The following is a 17,346-nucleotide window of genomic DNA, read 5'->3' as shown; positions in this document are numbered from 1 at the left end:
AGCACTTGTTTCTTTCTATTTTTTTTTTTTTTTTTGATAGTAGCCATCCTAATACATGAGAAGTAGTATCTCATTGTAGTTTGGATTTGCATTTCCCTAATTAACAATGTTGAACATTTTTACATATGCTTGTTGGCCATTCCTATATCTTCTTCAGAGAAATGTTTATTCAAGCCCTTTGTCCATTTTGAATTGGGTTGTTTGGGTTTTTTATTGTTGAGTTTTAGGAGTTCTCTGTATATTGTAGATATTGATCTATTGATCCCTTATCAGATATGTGTTTTTTAATTATTTTCTTCCATTCTGTGGGTTGTATTTTTCCTCTGTGGATCAGTTTGTCTGCTTTTTGTTTGCATGCCTTTGGTGTCATATTCAAGAAATCACTGCCAAATCCAGTGTTGAGAAGTTTTTGACCTATGTTTTCTTCTAAGTGTTTTATTGTTTTAAGTGACATTGATCCCTTTTGAGTTAATTTTTATATATGGTGTTAGGTAGAGGGTTCAACTTCATTCTTTTGCATGTTTTCATAGCACCATTTATTGAAAAGACTGTCCTTTCCCCACCTAATGGTCTTGGCACCCTTGTCAAAAATCACTTGACCATACATATGAGGATTTATTTCTGGGCTATTCTATTCAATTCTACTGGTCTGTATGCCTGTCTTTATGCCAGTCCACATTGTTTTCATTACTGTAGCTTTGTAGTAAGATTTGAAATAAGGAAGTGTGAGTCCTCCAGTTTCATATTTCTTATTTTAAGGATTGTTTTGGTTCTACAGTGTCTCTTGAGATTCCATATGAATTTTAGGATGGATTTTTCTATTTCTGCAAAAAAAAAGTCATTGGAGTTTTGACAGCGATTGCATTGAATCTGTAGATGACTTTGGGTAATGTTGCTATTTTAACAAAATTAAGTCTTCCAATCCATGAACATGGGATGTCTTAATTATAATTTAAAATGTTGAAATTCAGATTTTACATGTGTCTATTGTTTTAGTTTTCAAATGCCATTTTATTTTAAATGTTTATTTATTTTGAGAGAGAGAGAGAGAGAGAGAATGTGCATGTGCACATGCAAGTGGGAGAGGGGCAGAGAGAGAGAGGGAGAGAGAATCCCAAGCAGGTTCCATGCTGTCAGTACAGAGCCTGATGTGGAGCTCCGTGCCACGAGCTGTGAGATCATGACCTAAGCCAAAATCAAGAGTCAGACGCCTAACTGATGAGCCACCCAGGTGCCCCCAAGTGATATTTTAAATAAAAAATATTGAAGATTTTTTATTTAATTATTGAAAATATTTAAATATTGAAAATAAAATTGAAGATTATTGCCCTGTGACTGAATTCTTTGCAAAGAATTCTGCTCTTCACCATGTTAATGCTTACATGTAAATGTAAATACTTATAATTTAGTTTGTAAGTATGTATTTCTTTCTTGGCATGACATTGAATAGTACTTGGTAATATTGGCTAGTGTTCACTCTGTTACGATCATTACACTGGAATTTGCTTTTATGCTAAGAAGGTTGGGGTACATGCTCTGAACTAAATTGCAAGTGAGATTGTGTCTAGTATATGTACAAGAATTTTGGTAATTAAATCCCTTTAAGTGAGGTCTCAAACCTTATTGATTATGTTCTACAGTGGAAATGTTCTAGTGTATTATCGATAATATTTATGTACTTATTTAACAAATATACGGTGAGTGTCTAGATATGCCAGATACTGGCCTGGGTATTATGGAGGTAAGCAGCAAACAAGGTAAAGTTCTTGACTTATTGGCGAAGACAGAAAGATATAAAAAGTCACGTAACAACAAGTGCCATAAAAACCTCATCTTCCCTTACCATTTAGCTTTGGAATACCCCTGGTGCAGTCATTGCTTCTTTGCTTTTCAATCTAAACCAGTTCCTTTGGTGATCTCATGGAGTCCCAAAGGTTTATATACCATGTACATATGATTCTCAAACATATATCTTCATCCTTGTTGCTTTCCAGTTGCCTACTTGATATCTAGTGGTGTCTTATATTCGTCTGATACTTAATATGTCCAAAATTGAACTTTTGATCATCTGCCCCAAACTTAGTCTGCCCATAGACTCCCATCTCAGTTAATCCAACTCTTTTTCCAGTTCCTTGGGCAAAAAAACCCCTTGATATGTTTTTTCTAGATGCCACCTCCAATCTGTAGTATGTTCTTTAGCTCTATTTTCATACTAAATCCAGAATCTGACCACTTCTCACCATTTGTAACATACTACCCTTATCCAACACATCATTATGTCTCATCTGTATTAATTGTAGCAGTGGCCTAACTCATCTCCCTGCTGCTACTTTTTCCTCTGTGGTCTGTTCTCCATGTGGCGGCCACAGTGACCTTTTGAAATAGAAACCAATCATCTTGTTTCTCTGCTAAGAACTCTATTATGTTTCCATTTTGTTGAAAATAAAAATCTTAAGTCCTTACAGTTTCTTACAAGGCCCTCTTGATCTCTCTCTCTCCACCTCTTTTCCGACCTCTGACCTTATCTTCTACTCTCCTGTTCCATCCCTAACAGACCTCTTTGCTGTTCCCTGAAAATGTCAGGCATGCTCCTGCCTAAGGGCTTCTGCTTCTGCCTGTAATGATCTTTCTTTGGAGAGATGCATCACGGGCTTTCTCGTCTTGTCTTAACTCTTTGCTTAAATGTCAGCTTTTCAACGAGACCTTCCTTTTTCGTCTTAGATAAAATTACACTTCTTTCTTTGACACTCCTTGCTTTATTAATTTACCCCATAGAACCGATCACCTTTTAATACACTATATCATATACCTACCAACTTAGACGGTTCTTTAGAGGATGAGGTCCATCATGGGTTCATTGATGTTCTGTTGTCTGATTGTTGAGACTGACACATAGTTCTGAAAGGTTTTGCCTACAGGTATGTGGTCAAAGCAGTATATAGCACTGGTGGCAAATGACACAGCAAAAATTACTTTAGGATTAAACAGAATTGTGTTTAATCCCTAGGAGTTTTCCAGTACAGCTCTTTGGATTACAGAAGCCATATAAATACTAGGTTGAAATTTGTGGTGTAAATTAAATTGCAATGTTTAAAGATTCAAATTATTTGTGAATATGCTAAATGTTTTGCTTAGTATAATATTACACATCTATGAATTTAAAAAACTGTTTTCATACTTTTTAAAGGGCGATTACTGAGAGCCAATCAGATTAGTTTCAACTGGGACAGGCTTGCTAGCTGGATCAATCTTACTGAGCAGTGGCCATACCGAACTTCATGGCTCATATTATATTTGGAAGAGACTGAAGGGATTCCAGATCAAATGACACTGAAAACCATCTATGAAAGGTACGTTGTCCGACCTCTTTATGTTTCACTTTATCTTAGATTAACTTGACTTTTCAGAAAAATGTTAATGCAAATAAAGCAAAATGAATACAAAATACTATACATGAAATGTGTACTTCTGGATTCAACTAACCATTCTCATTAATTGCATTATAATTTTGGAGTTGTATTAGCACAGGTATATATCTCATGTAAAATTTATAACTTAGGTAGTTGAGTATATTCTTCCCTTTGCAGTGTAACTTACACAGTAAAAAAAGTTGAATTAATAGTCCTATTAGTTTTATGTATTTATACATATGAAATGCAAACTGTGAAATGTTATTATTTGTTTCCATTTTATTTTTTATTCTAAGAGTCTTCATTGAATATTAAGGAGGTTCCATTTTCAAATCATTAGTACAGGTATTTTCAGTTTTGGGTCTGGAGAGTTTTTGAAACTGTGAATACGGGTTGGAAAACATTCTTTGCGTTAAACAATAAAGCAATTTATTGTTCCTTTATAGTCAGTCATTTGAAGTACTTCTGAAGTTTTTACTTCTGATAAGAAATTGATTAATTTTTTCTTGAAAGACGTGAAGTTTAGGCTCAGTGAAATGTCAGGCATGTAAAGTTATAAGAGTTGACAGTTTCTTGTCAGATTCGCAAATGAAATTGTAATCCTTTTTGTTCACCAGAACATACCTTCAGAGTTTCCAAGAGCTGCTCGAGTAAGCTATCTGTTAGAAAAAAGGTGGTAGAAAGAAACTATACAATTTCACAAATCTTGGTATAACTGAAACGATTATTTTAAATATAATTGAAACACTAACAAAGCGTTTAGTGTATAGTTCATATATTAAAACTTTGAAGATTACAAAAAATTTTTCTTGAAGTATCGTCAGCATGCGGTTTTCCTTTGTTGTTCATCCCCATTGTTCATGTAGATATTTTATGTCATGTTTTCTGAGGTAAATAACTAGCTTTAGGCTTACGGAGGATGGCTGTAGTGTTAGTGTACAGATTTGAGGTCTTCCTGCTTTTGCTGTTTAATTTACACTAAATTCAAGTAGTTGTGTAAACCGTGTGCTATATCAAGTAGGTGTTCCAGTAGGTGGCAGTGACACATAATCACTGCCGGCTGTGGAGAAGTGGCATGGAATCGTATCTGCTCTCTGGTATCTGAGAGAGTCTCTTCTTCCCGTGAGACACAAGATTGGCTTTTCCCTTGGTTGTGCAGTAAAACGTTGTTTTATTTCGTAAGTTTTGCATCGTAACAGGTGTCGTGTAATGTGTAATGAGCGTTTGCTAGATGAGCACAGTTATTGTTAAACAATTACAATTTAACTTTGGAAACTCTAACTTCTTACTAACAACTCATCCCGATGTAATGGGGTTTATTTGTCACATGGTGTATTTTTCACCCAAAGCGCCAGTTAGCATGGACAGGTAGTCCTTTGGGACTTCGTCTTATCCTTGAGCAATGGTGATTATTTGCGTGTCAATAAAAATATGTCTGAGGAAAGAATAAGCCTTCATTCAGGGACTAGGAACAGGGTTCTTAGAGCCTGTCTGAATCGGTATTGTTCCTGGAGCATGTATTTGGTTTCGGGAAGTTTGAACTTGTGGCCGCAGGAGAGCTGCTCGTGTCACAGGGCCCTCATGGAAGGAGGAGAGACTGCTCATCGTGAGCATTTTCTCCTTTTGGTGTCTGTGTCTCCAGCCTTCCTTCCTCAAGTGCCGGCTTCTCCGCCAGGAGCCTCAGTGCTCGCGAAGCTCTGTGAAGCTCAGGTGGCTGGGCGGCTCCACGTCCTCAACAGGGAAGATTGTGGTTCGGAAAGTTTAACGTCCCAAAGTCGCTTAGCTCGTGAGTAGCAGAGGTATTTCAGTCCAGGTGTCTCAGAGTCCACAGATCGCTTCTGTGCCCGCCACTGTTCTAAACACTTTGCGTTTTGACACCTTTTATTCTCGCAGTCTGTGGAGTAGTGTTATTGTTCGTGTTTTACACATGAGAAAATTGAAGCCCAGAGAAGGCAAGTCACGTAGCGAATGTCTCACAGCCACTGAGTGGTAGAGCCGGGTCCCTGGCTCCAGAGCCACGTGCGAAGGGTACTGCCCCGCACAGCACGGTAGGGTCATCTGTGTTTTCTTCAGCTGTAGAGTTGTCTGGAGTATGTAAGGCACTGGCATCTTACGATGAGGATGAAGTGTCTCAAGTTGTTACATTTCTGTGTTCTCCATTTCTCTCTAGAATTTCACAAGATACGAATATTCTATTTAACACATAAGATGGTTGATACAGATCGTCTCATTTACTGCAGTGACAACGGATCTATTAAGCAGGCATTGCTGTAATACGTTATTTTTTTTCTACAAGTTTCCTTTACCTTCGTAAAAACAGCTGTTAGATTTTTCAGCACCCCACCCCCAGTAAAAGAGTAAATATAGTTCATGTCAGTTTTTGGCTTGGGTACAGAAGAGGACTCAAGTCCGTCTCTTTGTCTTCCTTTAGTTGAGTATATTGCTTCGAAGTACACTGTATCTCAGGATTACAGAAACACTGATCAAGTTTTCACATTTGAAGGGCTGCGGGCTTGAAGCCCCCAGCCACTGGGTCCTCTGCGTGTCCTGTGACGGAGGTAGGGAGTGGTTAAAGTCTGGGTCCCCGGGAGACGGAAGCACGAGGGTTGTGCAAATGAATAAAAGGTCTTTAAAGCCCTCAGAAATTTATCTTTCGGTTCAATCCAACAAAAATATATTAAGTGTTTATTATTTGTGGGTCCTGCTTCTGGATGCTGGAGGTACAGTTGTGAACAAGTACCCGTATGTTTACTTTCAATCCAGCAGTCATTTACTCTGAATGTACACCCCCACAAACAAGAAGTTGTGCAACTTAAGTGTGCATTTATATAAGAACATTGGGGGGGCCCCTCGGTGGCTCAGTCGGTTAAGCGTCCGACTTCAGCTCAGGTCATGATCTCACGCTTTGTGAGTTCGAGCCCCATGTCGGGCTCTGTGCTGACAGCCAGAGCCTCGAGACTGCTTTGGATTCTGTGTCTCCCTCTCTCTCTCTGCCCTTCCCCCACTTGTGTTTTTTTTACCCCCTCTTTCTCTCAAAAATAAATAAATAAACATTTACATAAGAACATTGGTTGAAGCACCATGATAGGGTATTTTGTAACCGTAGGAAAGAATGAAGAAAAACTCTGTGATTTACATGGAGGAATTTCTAGGATATAGTAAGTGAAAATAGCAAAGTGTGTAAGAGTGTACAACATGATACTGTTTGTATAAGAAAAGAGGGATAAGTGCCCCTTACCCGTTTATCCCATCCCCCCTCCCACAACCCCTCCCGTTACCCTCAGTTTGTTCTCCATATTTCTGAGTCTCTTCTGTTTTGTCCCCCTCCCTGTTTTTATATTATTTTTGTTTCCCTTCCCTTACGTTCATCTGTTTTGTCTCTTCAGGTCCTCATATGAGTGAAGTCATAGGATTTTTGTCTTTCTCTGACTCATTTCGCTTAGCATAATACCCTCCAGGTCCATCCACGTAGTTGCAAATGGCAAGGTTTTATTCTTTTTGATTGCCGAGTCATACTCCATTGCATATATATACCATATCTTCTTTATCCATTCATCCATCAATGGACATTTGGGCTCTTTCCATCCTTTGGCTATTGTTGCTAGTGCTGCTATAAACATGGGGGTGCATGTGTCCCTTCGAAACAGCACACCTGTATCCCGTGGATGAATGCCTAGTAGTGCAGTTGCTGGGTCGTAGGGTAGTTCTATTTTTAGTTTTTTGAAGAACCTCCATACTGTTTTCCAGAGTGGCCGCACCAGCTTGCATTCCCACAAAGAAATGTTTTTGATGGAGTATTTTTCATCATATAATAAAAATAACTCGGAGTGAGTTTTTGTAGGGGGAATATTTTGTTCAAGTAAATATATATCTCCAATTCTATATTGGAGATGTAATGAGATAATTAGAAGTTTGTTTTGCTATTAAATTAATCCATTATTTTAGACTTCAGCACTAGGTGGGCCTGGCATCCATTAATGGGTTGGATTCAGGGGGATTTTTAGATTTTTTTTTTTTTTTTTTTTTTAGAAAAAAGTGTGTTTTATATGCCTACAAACACAAAGAATATTTTGTAGCTAGTCTAAGGAAAAGAGAAAAAGACAATGTAGTAAGAATCTTCGAGACTTCATTAAGGAGTTGACTTAATAATTGACTTTAAGATGATTTGGAATGAAAAACTATAGGAAGACAATTTGATTAACATATTGAAAGATCATATATTGGAATATGTTAGAATAATTTAGCTGACTATTTCTAGTTACCCATAGTTGAGTTCTTTGATTCCATTGCTTGTCATTTGAATAATAAAAAGTTTTATTTACAGCAGACAAAAGCAGCAGTATATAATTGATATTCATTTATTTTATTAAAGAAATCTGATTTGATAAAAACAATCAGAAAATAGTATTTTTAACGCTAGTAGTAAAATTTATTTTTTAATCCATAAAAAGCCTCATTTATTTTTATAGCAATTTGATGACACATCTGCTTGCTTTATTCAGCTGAAAAAGAAAATGTTGGTTCTTGGTGTTTGGTAAAATTGCTTTGTTAAATTATTTTCTAAATTGTTCAACTTTTAACAAATGACATTTGATACTAACACTAGAAAGCAATTTCAGCTAATTAAGTAGATCCCTCTATAAACCATTGGAACATTAAGATGACATACTGTTCATTCAAGATTATTTTAATTGGTACAATTATTGTAATTTTCTTGCAATTATGTGTTGAGCTAAAAGCTTTTGTCTAGATCATTTGAGGGTTTTTTTTGTTAACATACATTTAGGAAGAAGAAAGGGAGTAAAATAAAAACTATAGATAAAGATTTTCTGTCTACTTTTTATTACAACGTTTTAGACAACCATTGAAATATGTTCGTATAAAACTTTATTTCTGGTGTTTTTCAGTAAGCATTTTAAGCAATGATAGAAGTTTTTAAAAGATCAATTTAAGTAGTTTTCATGAAGATAATGTTTTAAATTTTTGTTTTGACACTACTCACGCAATCTTTTACTCAGGATGATATGGTCAGAATAGTTTTGTGATAAGGATAATGCCATACTCTTAATTATTTAAAACAAGTTTTGAGAGAGCCTTAGAATGGTAGCCATGTTCCATTCCTTGGAATAGCTATTTGCTGAATAGGCACTGTACGCATCTAACTTATACCTTTATGCTCAATTCAGCATCTTTAAATTATTCAGGTAGTGGTATTTCTGTACTTGGCATTTTTCATAATAAAATCTCATATCTTAGGATGTTCATACCTGATACTCAGCCAAAATTTTCCTAAGTTTAACTTGCTCATTTCTGGTTATCTCCTGCCTCCCTTAGCTCTCCCTGACCTCCTTCCTCTTTCTTTTATATTATTTGTTGTCCCTCCTCCATCATGTGACCCAGATTATGCACCCGTCTATTTCCGTCGCATGTGGATTTAAGTCGTGAATTTCAATAGCATGAAAAACTGGATGATAGTTTAGATTTGTGAAGAAGTTGTCTCATCTCCTTTGTAGTACAAAGTATATCCTTTGTGCTGGTGATATTTCTCCTAATTTTGATTTTGAGATACTAGGAATATTTATGCCAAACACTGTTTCATGCATGGCACTTTTGGCGCTTTTTGTATATAGTGTAGAATCTTAATGAAATTCTATCTTTTTGATATGATGTGACTTCTCTCCATGTGTTGATGTTGTCACCATTCAACATTTATTAAATTACTGTCTTGTGTATAATTTTTGTTTCCATCTTTTTTCTCAAAACACACTTTCCCTGAATACGTATCACGTAAATACTTTATTCAGGGTAGTTCTTGTTGAGAAGGGAAAGCTGAGCAAAGACTTGAAGGAAGCAGGAGAATTAGCCAACTAGATATCTGGGGAAAGCATTTCTGGGCAGAAGGAACAGTGTGGACAAAGGTTGTAAGACCAGAGAGTACCTGGAATGTTTCCGTAACAGCAAGGACAAGGGATTTGGTGTGGCTAGAGAGGATTCAGTAAAGCGACGGGGTGGGAGGTGAGGTCAGGAAGGTGTGGAACATGGAAGATCGTTGTAAAGGTTTTGGCTTTTACCCTAAGTAAAATGGAGATCCATTGCAGGGGTTTGAAAAAATTGTATCCGTACCCTGTATGCTCTAAGGTGCCTATTATTTGGCTGTATCAGTGTAACTTGGCATAAGTTAGGGAATCCTATTGACCTAAGGGAGCGTATTTTGAGAATCCTGTGTTGCAAAGGGGATGGGAGTGGATCTTGGTGGGAACACTAGGGTAAATGAAAAGTTGTGCAGAGTAGGTGGGGATCCCACAGTAAAGATGAAATGAATGATAGAGAATGGCACTTAACAGCGCGCCATGAAAATGAGAAAGCTAAGAAATGAACAACATGTGTAGACAGTCTGTTGCAGTGTAGTGAAGAAAACTGGTTATTTCTAAACATCTCCATTAATTTATGACTAATTTCCCTGTATGTCTTTCCTGTTGTAATAATTTCTTGTTTCTTACGATGATTTTATTCTTTATTTTCTAGTAAAATGTTGGATTTAGAAGCCTACTTTTTGGATCATTTTTTAAATTACCTTCTTTCCCTTGGACTTGCCAGCTGCATGGTTTGTCCCCCAACCCCCACATTTAAGCCCCTGGTTGAGAGTGAATGAAAGGTGGTTTCTGTAGCATTGGCTGATAGGTCAGTGGTGTAGAGGGCAACTAATGAGTTGCTTGTACAGTAATATTAATTTGACTTATGAGTACTATAAGATGGAAATGATGGTCATTGCGTGTCAACTTGGGCTCTACGGATAAAGAAAAATAATTGGTCAAAATTCAATGTACAAGCATCAAGTTTATCTGGAGTTCTGAACAGGCCTAGCCTGGCTCTCCAGCCCATTCTCATGCTTTATCCCTCTTGCTTTTTACCTTTCCACCTGCACTTCTCTGTGGCCCATCCTTCCTCCCCCACCTTATTCTTCTGGTCACCTCTTAAATGCCACAGCCTCAAGAATCCTTTTGTGACCGGCATACCCCATTCCCCAAGATTTTACTAGATGTGTTCCATATATACTGGTATGTTCCTTCATAGCACTTAACATGGTTACCTTTCTATAAATATTTGCATTTCTCCTTAATATTTGTTTCCTGAACTAGACTGTTAACTCCACGACTGTAACTTCCTTAAACCTTGCTGAATTCCTCGCTTTAGACGTTCTTGGTATGGAGTAGGCAGTAGTGATTATTTCTGAGAGAATAAAGAAATATGATGATGACATTTGGATCGAGCAAAGTATGGATTAGGGGAAGGTGGTAAATGAGAAGCCACATTTTATCTTGAAGAGAATACTATTCATAAAGACACCTGATCTTTGGTTCTAAATGTGGGTAAAATGTTTCCTTTGTTATTATACTAGTAGTTCCCTGGGTTAGGCACATAGTAAGTTCTCAGTACATAGCAATTGAATGGTAATTACATATTTCAGTCAGCACCTAGTAGTTTCCACCTTTTGTTGGGTGATACAACAGAATCAAAACAATGTATTTCATAGTCATTTCCTTGTAACTGTGAGTTCACCACATTTCTAAGGTTTCTTGCATTTATAATCCTTTTATGAATGCCATGGTTTGGAATTACTTCATATTGGCCCACCTTTAGACAGGCCCCTCCCACTTCAGCTCCTACCAACAGGCTGTTGTCAGTATTGTTAAAAAGGCCTTAGGAGTTAGCTGGACTCCCATTTTTGTTATGCTAAACATTTTGATCAGGTTCATTCATTGACAAATATTTATAGAGTCTTTTATGTATTGGGCATATGCTAATAAAAGTACTGCTTAGTATTACTTGAGTCTTCAGTATATGCCACACGTTGGATTAAGCAGTTGGCATGGATTTTTTAATTTAATGCTAACTCTGGGAGGCGAAGAGTGGGAGTTACTTGGGATCACACAGCTACTACCGCTGGAGCTTCCCCAGACCTATTTCTGGAAGCCAGGAGATGATCTGTAACTACATAGCAAGGCAGCAGATCTGAGATAATTACAAATACAGAACTATACTAATTTTATTTTTATTTCCAGATATATTTTATTCATTTTCAAATGAGTATTTAGAATTATTTATTATATATCAATGGGAATATTATTATGTATCAACGGGCAGATAGGAAATTTTCCAGAGGATTGAATTTCTGCTGTATTAAAAAAATGCGGACTCTTACCAACTTATGTAAAACCCCAAATAAATGCTTTATTCAGTTCTAATTGTGTCTAGTAACTGCAATAGGTTCTGTAGGGAATGCTTAAAAAAATCAATTGTGATATTTGACACTTAAACAGCTGGTACATCTGTTTTTTAAGCCTTTATATCATTTTTATATGCATTAGGTGGCTGTAATTTTTTTAGGTAGCTTTTCATTTGCTTTAAATAGGATAAAATTGATTTTAAAAATATTTTCTCATTTAAACTCATGATGCCATGTTAAGTAATTTTATGGAAATAAAATAAAAATAAAAAGAACAAAGAAAGAATTTTAAATGTTCCAAAGTTGTGCGTTTCTAACTCCAACATGAAAAAAGTATATTAACTAAGGTTGTTTGAAATCTGAAATAAAAAACTCAACTTCTCTAAAGTATATGTTTTGATATGTAAAACAAAAATATTACCTATGCAGGTTTACAGTTTATTTTATAATACGGTACGAGTATTATGCACATTTACATTTAAAAAAACCCAAGTCTGATTACTGAAGGATTCACATTTGCCACCAGACTATTTGTCTGTCTATCATCTATATGAAGTTATTTTTTTCAACAGACATTTATGATTTCAGAATTTCAAGTCAAAATATTTTTAAGACTCTGAAATAGGAGAATAAACAACAAAAGCGCTGGGTAACCGAAACAGGTAAAGGGAGTGGCCGCTGTAGAGCTCTGCCGCCAGCAGCTCCTGGTAGCAATATCCGGGAAGTCCACAAGGTGGGAGTATTTCACTAGAGACATTATTAGCATGTTCAGCCAAGAAACAAGCCCTACTTCATTTTGCTCTTCCCTTTCCAGAGCAGGAAAACAAGGAAAGCACTTAAGTTTAAATATGAATATCTGACACTTTAAAGTTTAATTTCCATGCCTGTTTTTTAAAAGTGGCTTCACAGGACGTTCGTAAGTACCGAGACTCTTGATCATAGGCAAATGAGTGGTTATCTGATTTTATGGCATAGTCTTTATTAAGTTTAGTACTACCTTTTCCTCCTCAAATTCTTTTACATGAGCTTTTGGGAAAAGGGTGGGTATGAAAAAAGGGGAGTATTTGAAAGATATAAATAAATAAAATAAAATAAAATAAAATAAATCTAATACAAATACTAAAGATTTGTATTAGATTAAAAGTGTTAAATTCTAAACATTGTAGAACTTGGGTTCTATTCTTATTAAACATTAAATCTTTAAGATAGCTTATCTAATAAAGGTTTTTTTTTTTTTAATTTTTTTTTAACGTTTTATTTATTTTTGAGACAGGAAGAGACAGAGTATGAACAGGGGAGGGTCAGAGAGAGGGAGACACAGAATCTGAAACAGGCTCCAGGCTCTGAGCTGTCAGCACAGAGCCCAACGTGGGGCTCGAACTCACGGACGGCGAGATCATGACCTGAGCCGAAGTCGGCCGCTTAACCGACTGAGCCACCCAGGCGCCTCTAAAGGTTTTGTTTTAATCTGAGGCATATTCATAGACAAGCTTTGATTTCAGAACCTTCATTCTGTACACCTCCTTTTCAGAGTTTTATTTCAAAACATTTGCTTCCTCTAGATGGTTAATGGAAGAATCTTTAAGAATTCCAAAAGGAAACAATAATAGGAACATCTCTTACTGTTTGGTAGCACCTCCCAATATTAGTAGTGTTCCTCAAGCAGCTATGAAAATCGGATCTCATTTACTTTTATCAGAATATTTTTTTAATACATCTTAGTACAAACTCTTGATATGGAACAATGGGCTTTACATTTTTATGATAGGTAGTATTTTCATATTGAGTCAGTTGCAATTATTTTGCCTCTCTTAACCTCTTTACCGAAGTCTTCTGTTATTGCCCTAGCTTGAAACTATTGTTTTATCATCTGAATTGGTATTATCTGATCACTTGCGTGGCAGCAACTGGGTAGGCATTGGGCTGTAGTACATGGTTTCTCAGGCTTCCCCCCTCCCCCCCGGTGGAAACCTTTTTGCAAATTAAATCTTATGCACAACCCCAGTAAATAAAGCAGAATGAATATAAATTAATTGACTCAAATTAGAATATTTCCTAATAAATTCAGTTAGAAAAATGAGCTGTTTTGAAGAACATACTAAAATTGAAACATGTAGGGGCGCCTGGGTGGCTCAGTCGGTTGAGCGTCCGACTTTGGCTTAGGTCATGATCTCGCGGTCTGTGAGTTCGGGCCCCACGTCAGGCTCTGTGCTGACAGGTCAGAGCCTGGAGCCTGCTTCAGATTCTGTGTCTCCCTCTCTCTCTGCCCCTCCCCTGCTCATGCTCTGTCTCTCTCTCTCTCTCTCTGTCAAAATAAATAAACATTAAAAATTTTTTTTTTAATTGAAACATGTGGATGATCCCTGCATGCTTACCTTGGCATAAACCTCTCTTTGTTTCTGTACTTAGTTTTGGTAATATAATATCAAGAAAATTCTGAATCCTAAGTAGATTCAAATGTTACCAATTTTTATTTTATTTTTTAAATTTTTTTTTTTTAACGTTTATTTATTTTTGAGACAGAGAGACAGAGCATGAACGGGGGAGGGTCAGAGAGAGGGAGACACAGAATCTGAAACAGGCTCCAGGCTCTGAGCTGTGAGCACAGAGCCTGACGTGGGGCTCGAACTCACGGACCCCAAGATCATGACCTGAGCCGAAGTCGGCCGCTTAACCGACTGAGCCACCCAGGCGCCCCGAATGTTACCAATTTTTAAACGTGCTTTGCAGTGGCAGGATGTTTTCAATTAATTTGGCTTCATCGGTCGGTCACCAGGCTTATGTGACAGCTGCTCGCACATTTCTTCTAATTGGTTGAAGTGCTGGGTGCTGCTTCTCTGACAAGGTCCTGTCACCTGAGTCATGTCATAAACTAGCACTGATTTCTGAACTGTTTATTACGCTCTGACTTGGGCACATCAGGTGGAGTAGTGCACTCGCTTGCCTAACTTCATGAAGAGGAAAGTGCTGGACTGGATTAATTAAAAAATAAAAAAAATTAAAAAAAAAAAGGAATTTATATCTGCACCTGAAAATGGAGGAGAAACCTTATTTCAAAGTCTGCAAAAAAATTAAAACAAAAAATCAGGATGACCTGAGGCTTATATGTCGGTCTTCTTCAATGTATTAAAATTTAATATGTAACAGTGTTCTATCTTATTATATTTTAAGGAGTTAAAAATACGTAAATCATTACTTAAGAACTCTGAACCCTGTCTGTGGCCCCCAGTTTGAGCCAGTGCAGGGAGCGGGGCACAGGCTTTTGAATCAGGCCGGATGGGCACCAGCTCTGCCACTTACATCGGAGGTGACGTCAGGCCAGTTGCTTCACATCTCTGAGCCTCGGTTTCCTCATGTTAAAAGTTGAAATGGTACCTCATGGAATGTTTGGGAGATGGAAATTAGGTAAACTAGATAAAACACCTGGCTCAGAGAATGGCAGGCTGTAGATGTTCGTGTACAAATACTAGTACTTTAAAACGTTTTCTTCTCAATTCCTTATAACCTCTGAATATATTTTTGCTGTCAGATTACATGTAAGAACACACGTAATTTACATGTGTGTTCTTCACAGCATCTTACACAACACACAGAAATGAAGGCGGTGCCTTATCTGTAATGTACATGAGCCAGCGCAGATACCTCTTCGAGCTTTTGTATTTTACCCTTCCTGTTTGTCGATCCTTTCTCATCCCTGTCGTTACCAAACTTGCAACCTTAAAGCCAAGTTAAGTTATGCTTCCGGTGTCATTTTTACACCAAAACCAAGGGAGCTCAGATGTGGAAGGGACGGCATAGGCCAGGGCTTTCCTTCATTACTTTGAGAGAGAGAACATCTCCCACGTGGTGGGTGTGGGAGGCATCCACAGGGCCGTCCACAAGATGGAAGACAGCTACTTCAGCCCTCGAAATAAGGAAACTGGAATTGAGAGAGGTTACAGGACTTGGCCCAAATCACACAGTTACCCAGTGACCCAGCCTTTCAAGTAAATTAAAAAAAATTTTTTTTTAATATTTATCTTAGTGTAAGAGAGAGAGACAGAGAGCAACAGAGCATGAGCGGAGGAGGGGCAGACACAGAGGGAGACACAGAATCCAAAGCAGGCTCTAGGCTCTGAGCCGTCAGCACAGAGCCCGACACGGGGCTCGAATTCACGAACCAGGAGGTCATGACCTGAGCCGAAGTCAGACGCTCAACCGACTGAGCCACCCAGGGGTCGCTTAAGTTAATTTTGTTACACCTTTTAAATAGTTCATCTCGTTACTTTTACTTGTCAAACATTATAGCCTTATTCTGACTTAACCTGAGCTGGTGAAGTCTGGATTTAAGGAAAGCTGCCACAGTAAGTACCCTGTTCTGTCCTTTCAGAGCCCAGCCGGGGTGCAGTGTAGGTCTGTATTCCCAGAAATGACAGCCTGTAATGGAAAGCATCTAACACGTAAATAGGTAGTAAGTTTATACAGTAGCTTCAAAGGGAGACTTTTACCCCAGACGTTGGTTACGCTATTTCCTTGGCTGTTGAACGCACTGCTGTTCATCACTGGACCGAATGGAATCCTCACTGGAGAGTATTAAGCTGCGTTTCTTTTCGAGTGTAAATGCTTCTGTGTCAAAATAATTCAATGCTTTAAAAAAAAAAGGGATAAGGAGATTTTTTAAATTCCACTATAATTAATGTATAGTGTTACATTAGCCGCAGGTGTACAAGTTAGTGATTCCACACCTCTCAGTGCTCATAAGTGTGCCCTTATCCCAAGGATATTTTTATGGTCATAAAATTTTCCTTTATTTCTAGTCCTAGTTCATTTTTCAGTTTCTGACTACATTTGCTATTCAAGCTCAAAGAAAGAAGCAAGGATGGCCGCAACATATGAACAAGACGTGGCCAGCAGCACCGACTTGTAAAGAAGTAACTTGGATAAGGGAGAGCTGTGTCACATGAGGTCCTGGGTGTGGTGGCATCTCTGCCACCAAGGTCATGTCTTGTGCTGTCCATGTGAGTCCTAGCTGAAGTCCAGCTGCAGTTATGCAAATTGCGGTCTTAATGAGAGTCTACTGAGTTCGCATATTGAGCACTTAAAAAATTTTTTTTAAATGTTTATTTATTTTTGAGACAATGCGAGAGACAGAGTGCAAGCGGCGGAGGGGCAGACAGAGGGAGACACAGAATCCGAAGCGGGCTCCATCCAGGCCCTGAGCTGTCAGCACGGAGCCCGACGCGGGACTCGAACTCATGAACCATGAGATCACAACCTGAGCCGAAGTCGGATGCTCAGCCGACTGAGCCACTCAGGCGCCCCTAAAATTTTTTTTAAATTACATTACTACATGTTTCTTCCAGTGTAAAAAAGTAATCTTGGGCCTTAATATTCTGACCAGATAGGAAATACACACTGTCTTGAAAATATATCCGCCTTCGGTGGGAAATAATCTTTTTAAAATGTAGAGGAAGCTGTTCTGCTAAGCAAAAGAGTAACATTGTTTAGCTCTCCCAGTGATTTATTTGGAAATTTAGACAAGTACTTTCACGGTTAGCATTATATAATCCTAATTGGATCGTCCTTAAACACATAAGTCAAACACATTAAATGCTTGAAACCAGAAACTAACAAACCTGAAGGCTTGGCATGATTATGTATTCACCGCGCCACATACACAAGTGCTTTGTTGTTTTCTAGTGCGGTTACTGAATAGGAAGCCTTGAAAAT

General features: G+C 37.8%; 1 protein-coding gene across 15 annotated transcripts in view; it reads left to right on the top strand.

The window, feature by feature from the left end:
- The window catches only part of KIDINS220 (kinase D interacting substrate 220), a 99,010-nt gene that overhangs the window by 48,132 nt on the left and 33,532 nt on the right, over positions 1-17,346 (top strand). For 14 of the 15 annotated variants that reach the window (XM_078445026.2, XM_078445024.2, XM_078445025.2 and 11 more), the window contains exon 22: positions 3,188-3,350. In XM_078445026.2, coding sequence (XP_078301152.2) covers positions 3,188-3,350 — 163 coding nt within the window. Of the gene's footprint in view, positions 1-3,187; positions 3,351-5,052; positions 11,714-17,346 lie in introns of those variants that run through there. The other variant, XM_078445027.2, reaches the window with a different exon arrangement.

This window comes from Panthera onca, chromosome A3, assembly GCF_046562875.1.
Source record: "Panthera onca isolate mPanOnc1 chromosome A3, mPanOnc1 haplotype 2, whole genome shotgun sequence".
Taxonomy (NCBI): domain Eukaryota; kingdom Metazoa; phylum Chordata; class Mammalia; order Carnivora; family Felidae; genus Panthera; species Panthera onca.
This window is presented reverse-complemented; position numbering and strand designations above follow the sequence as displayed.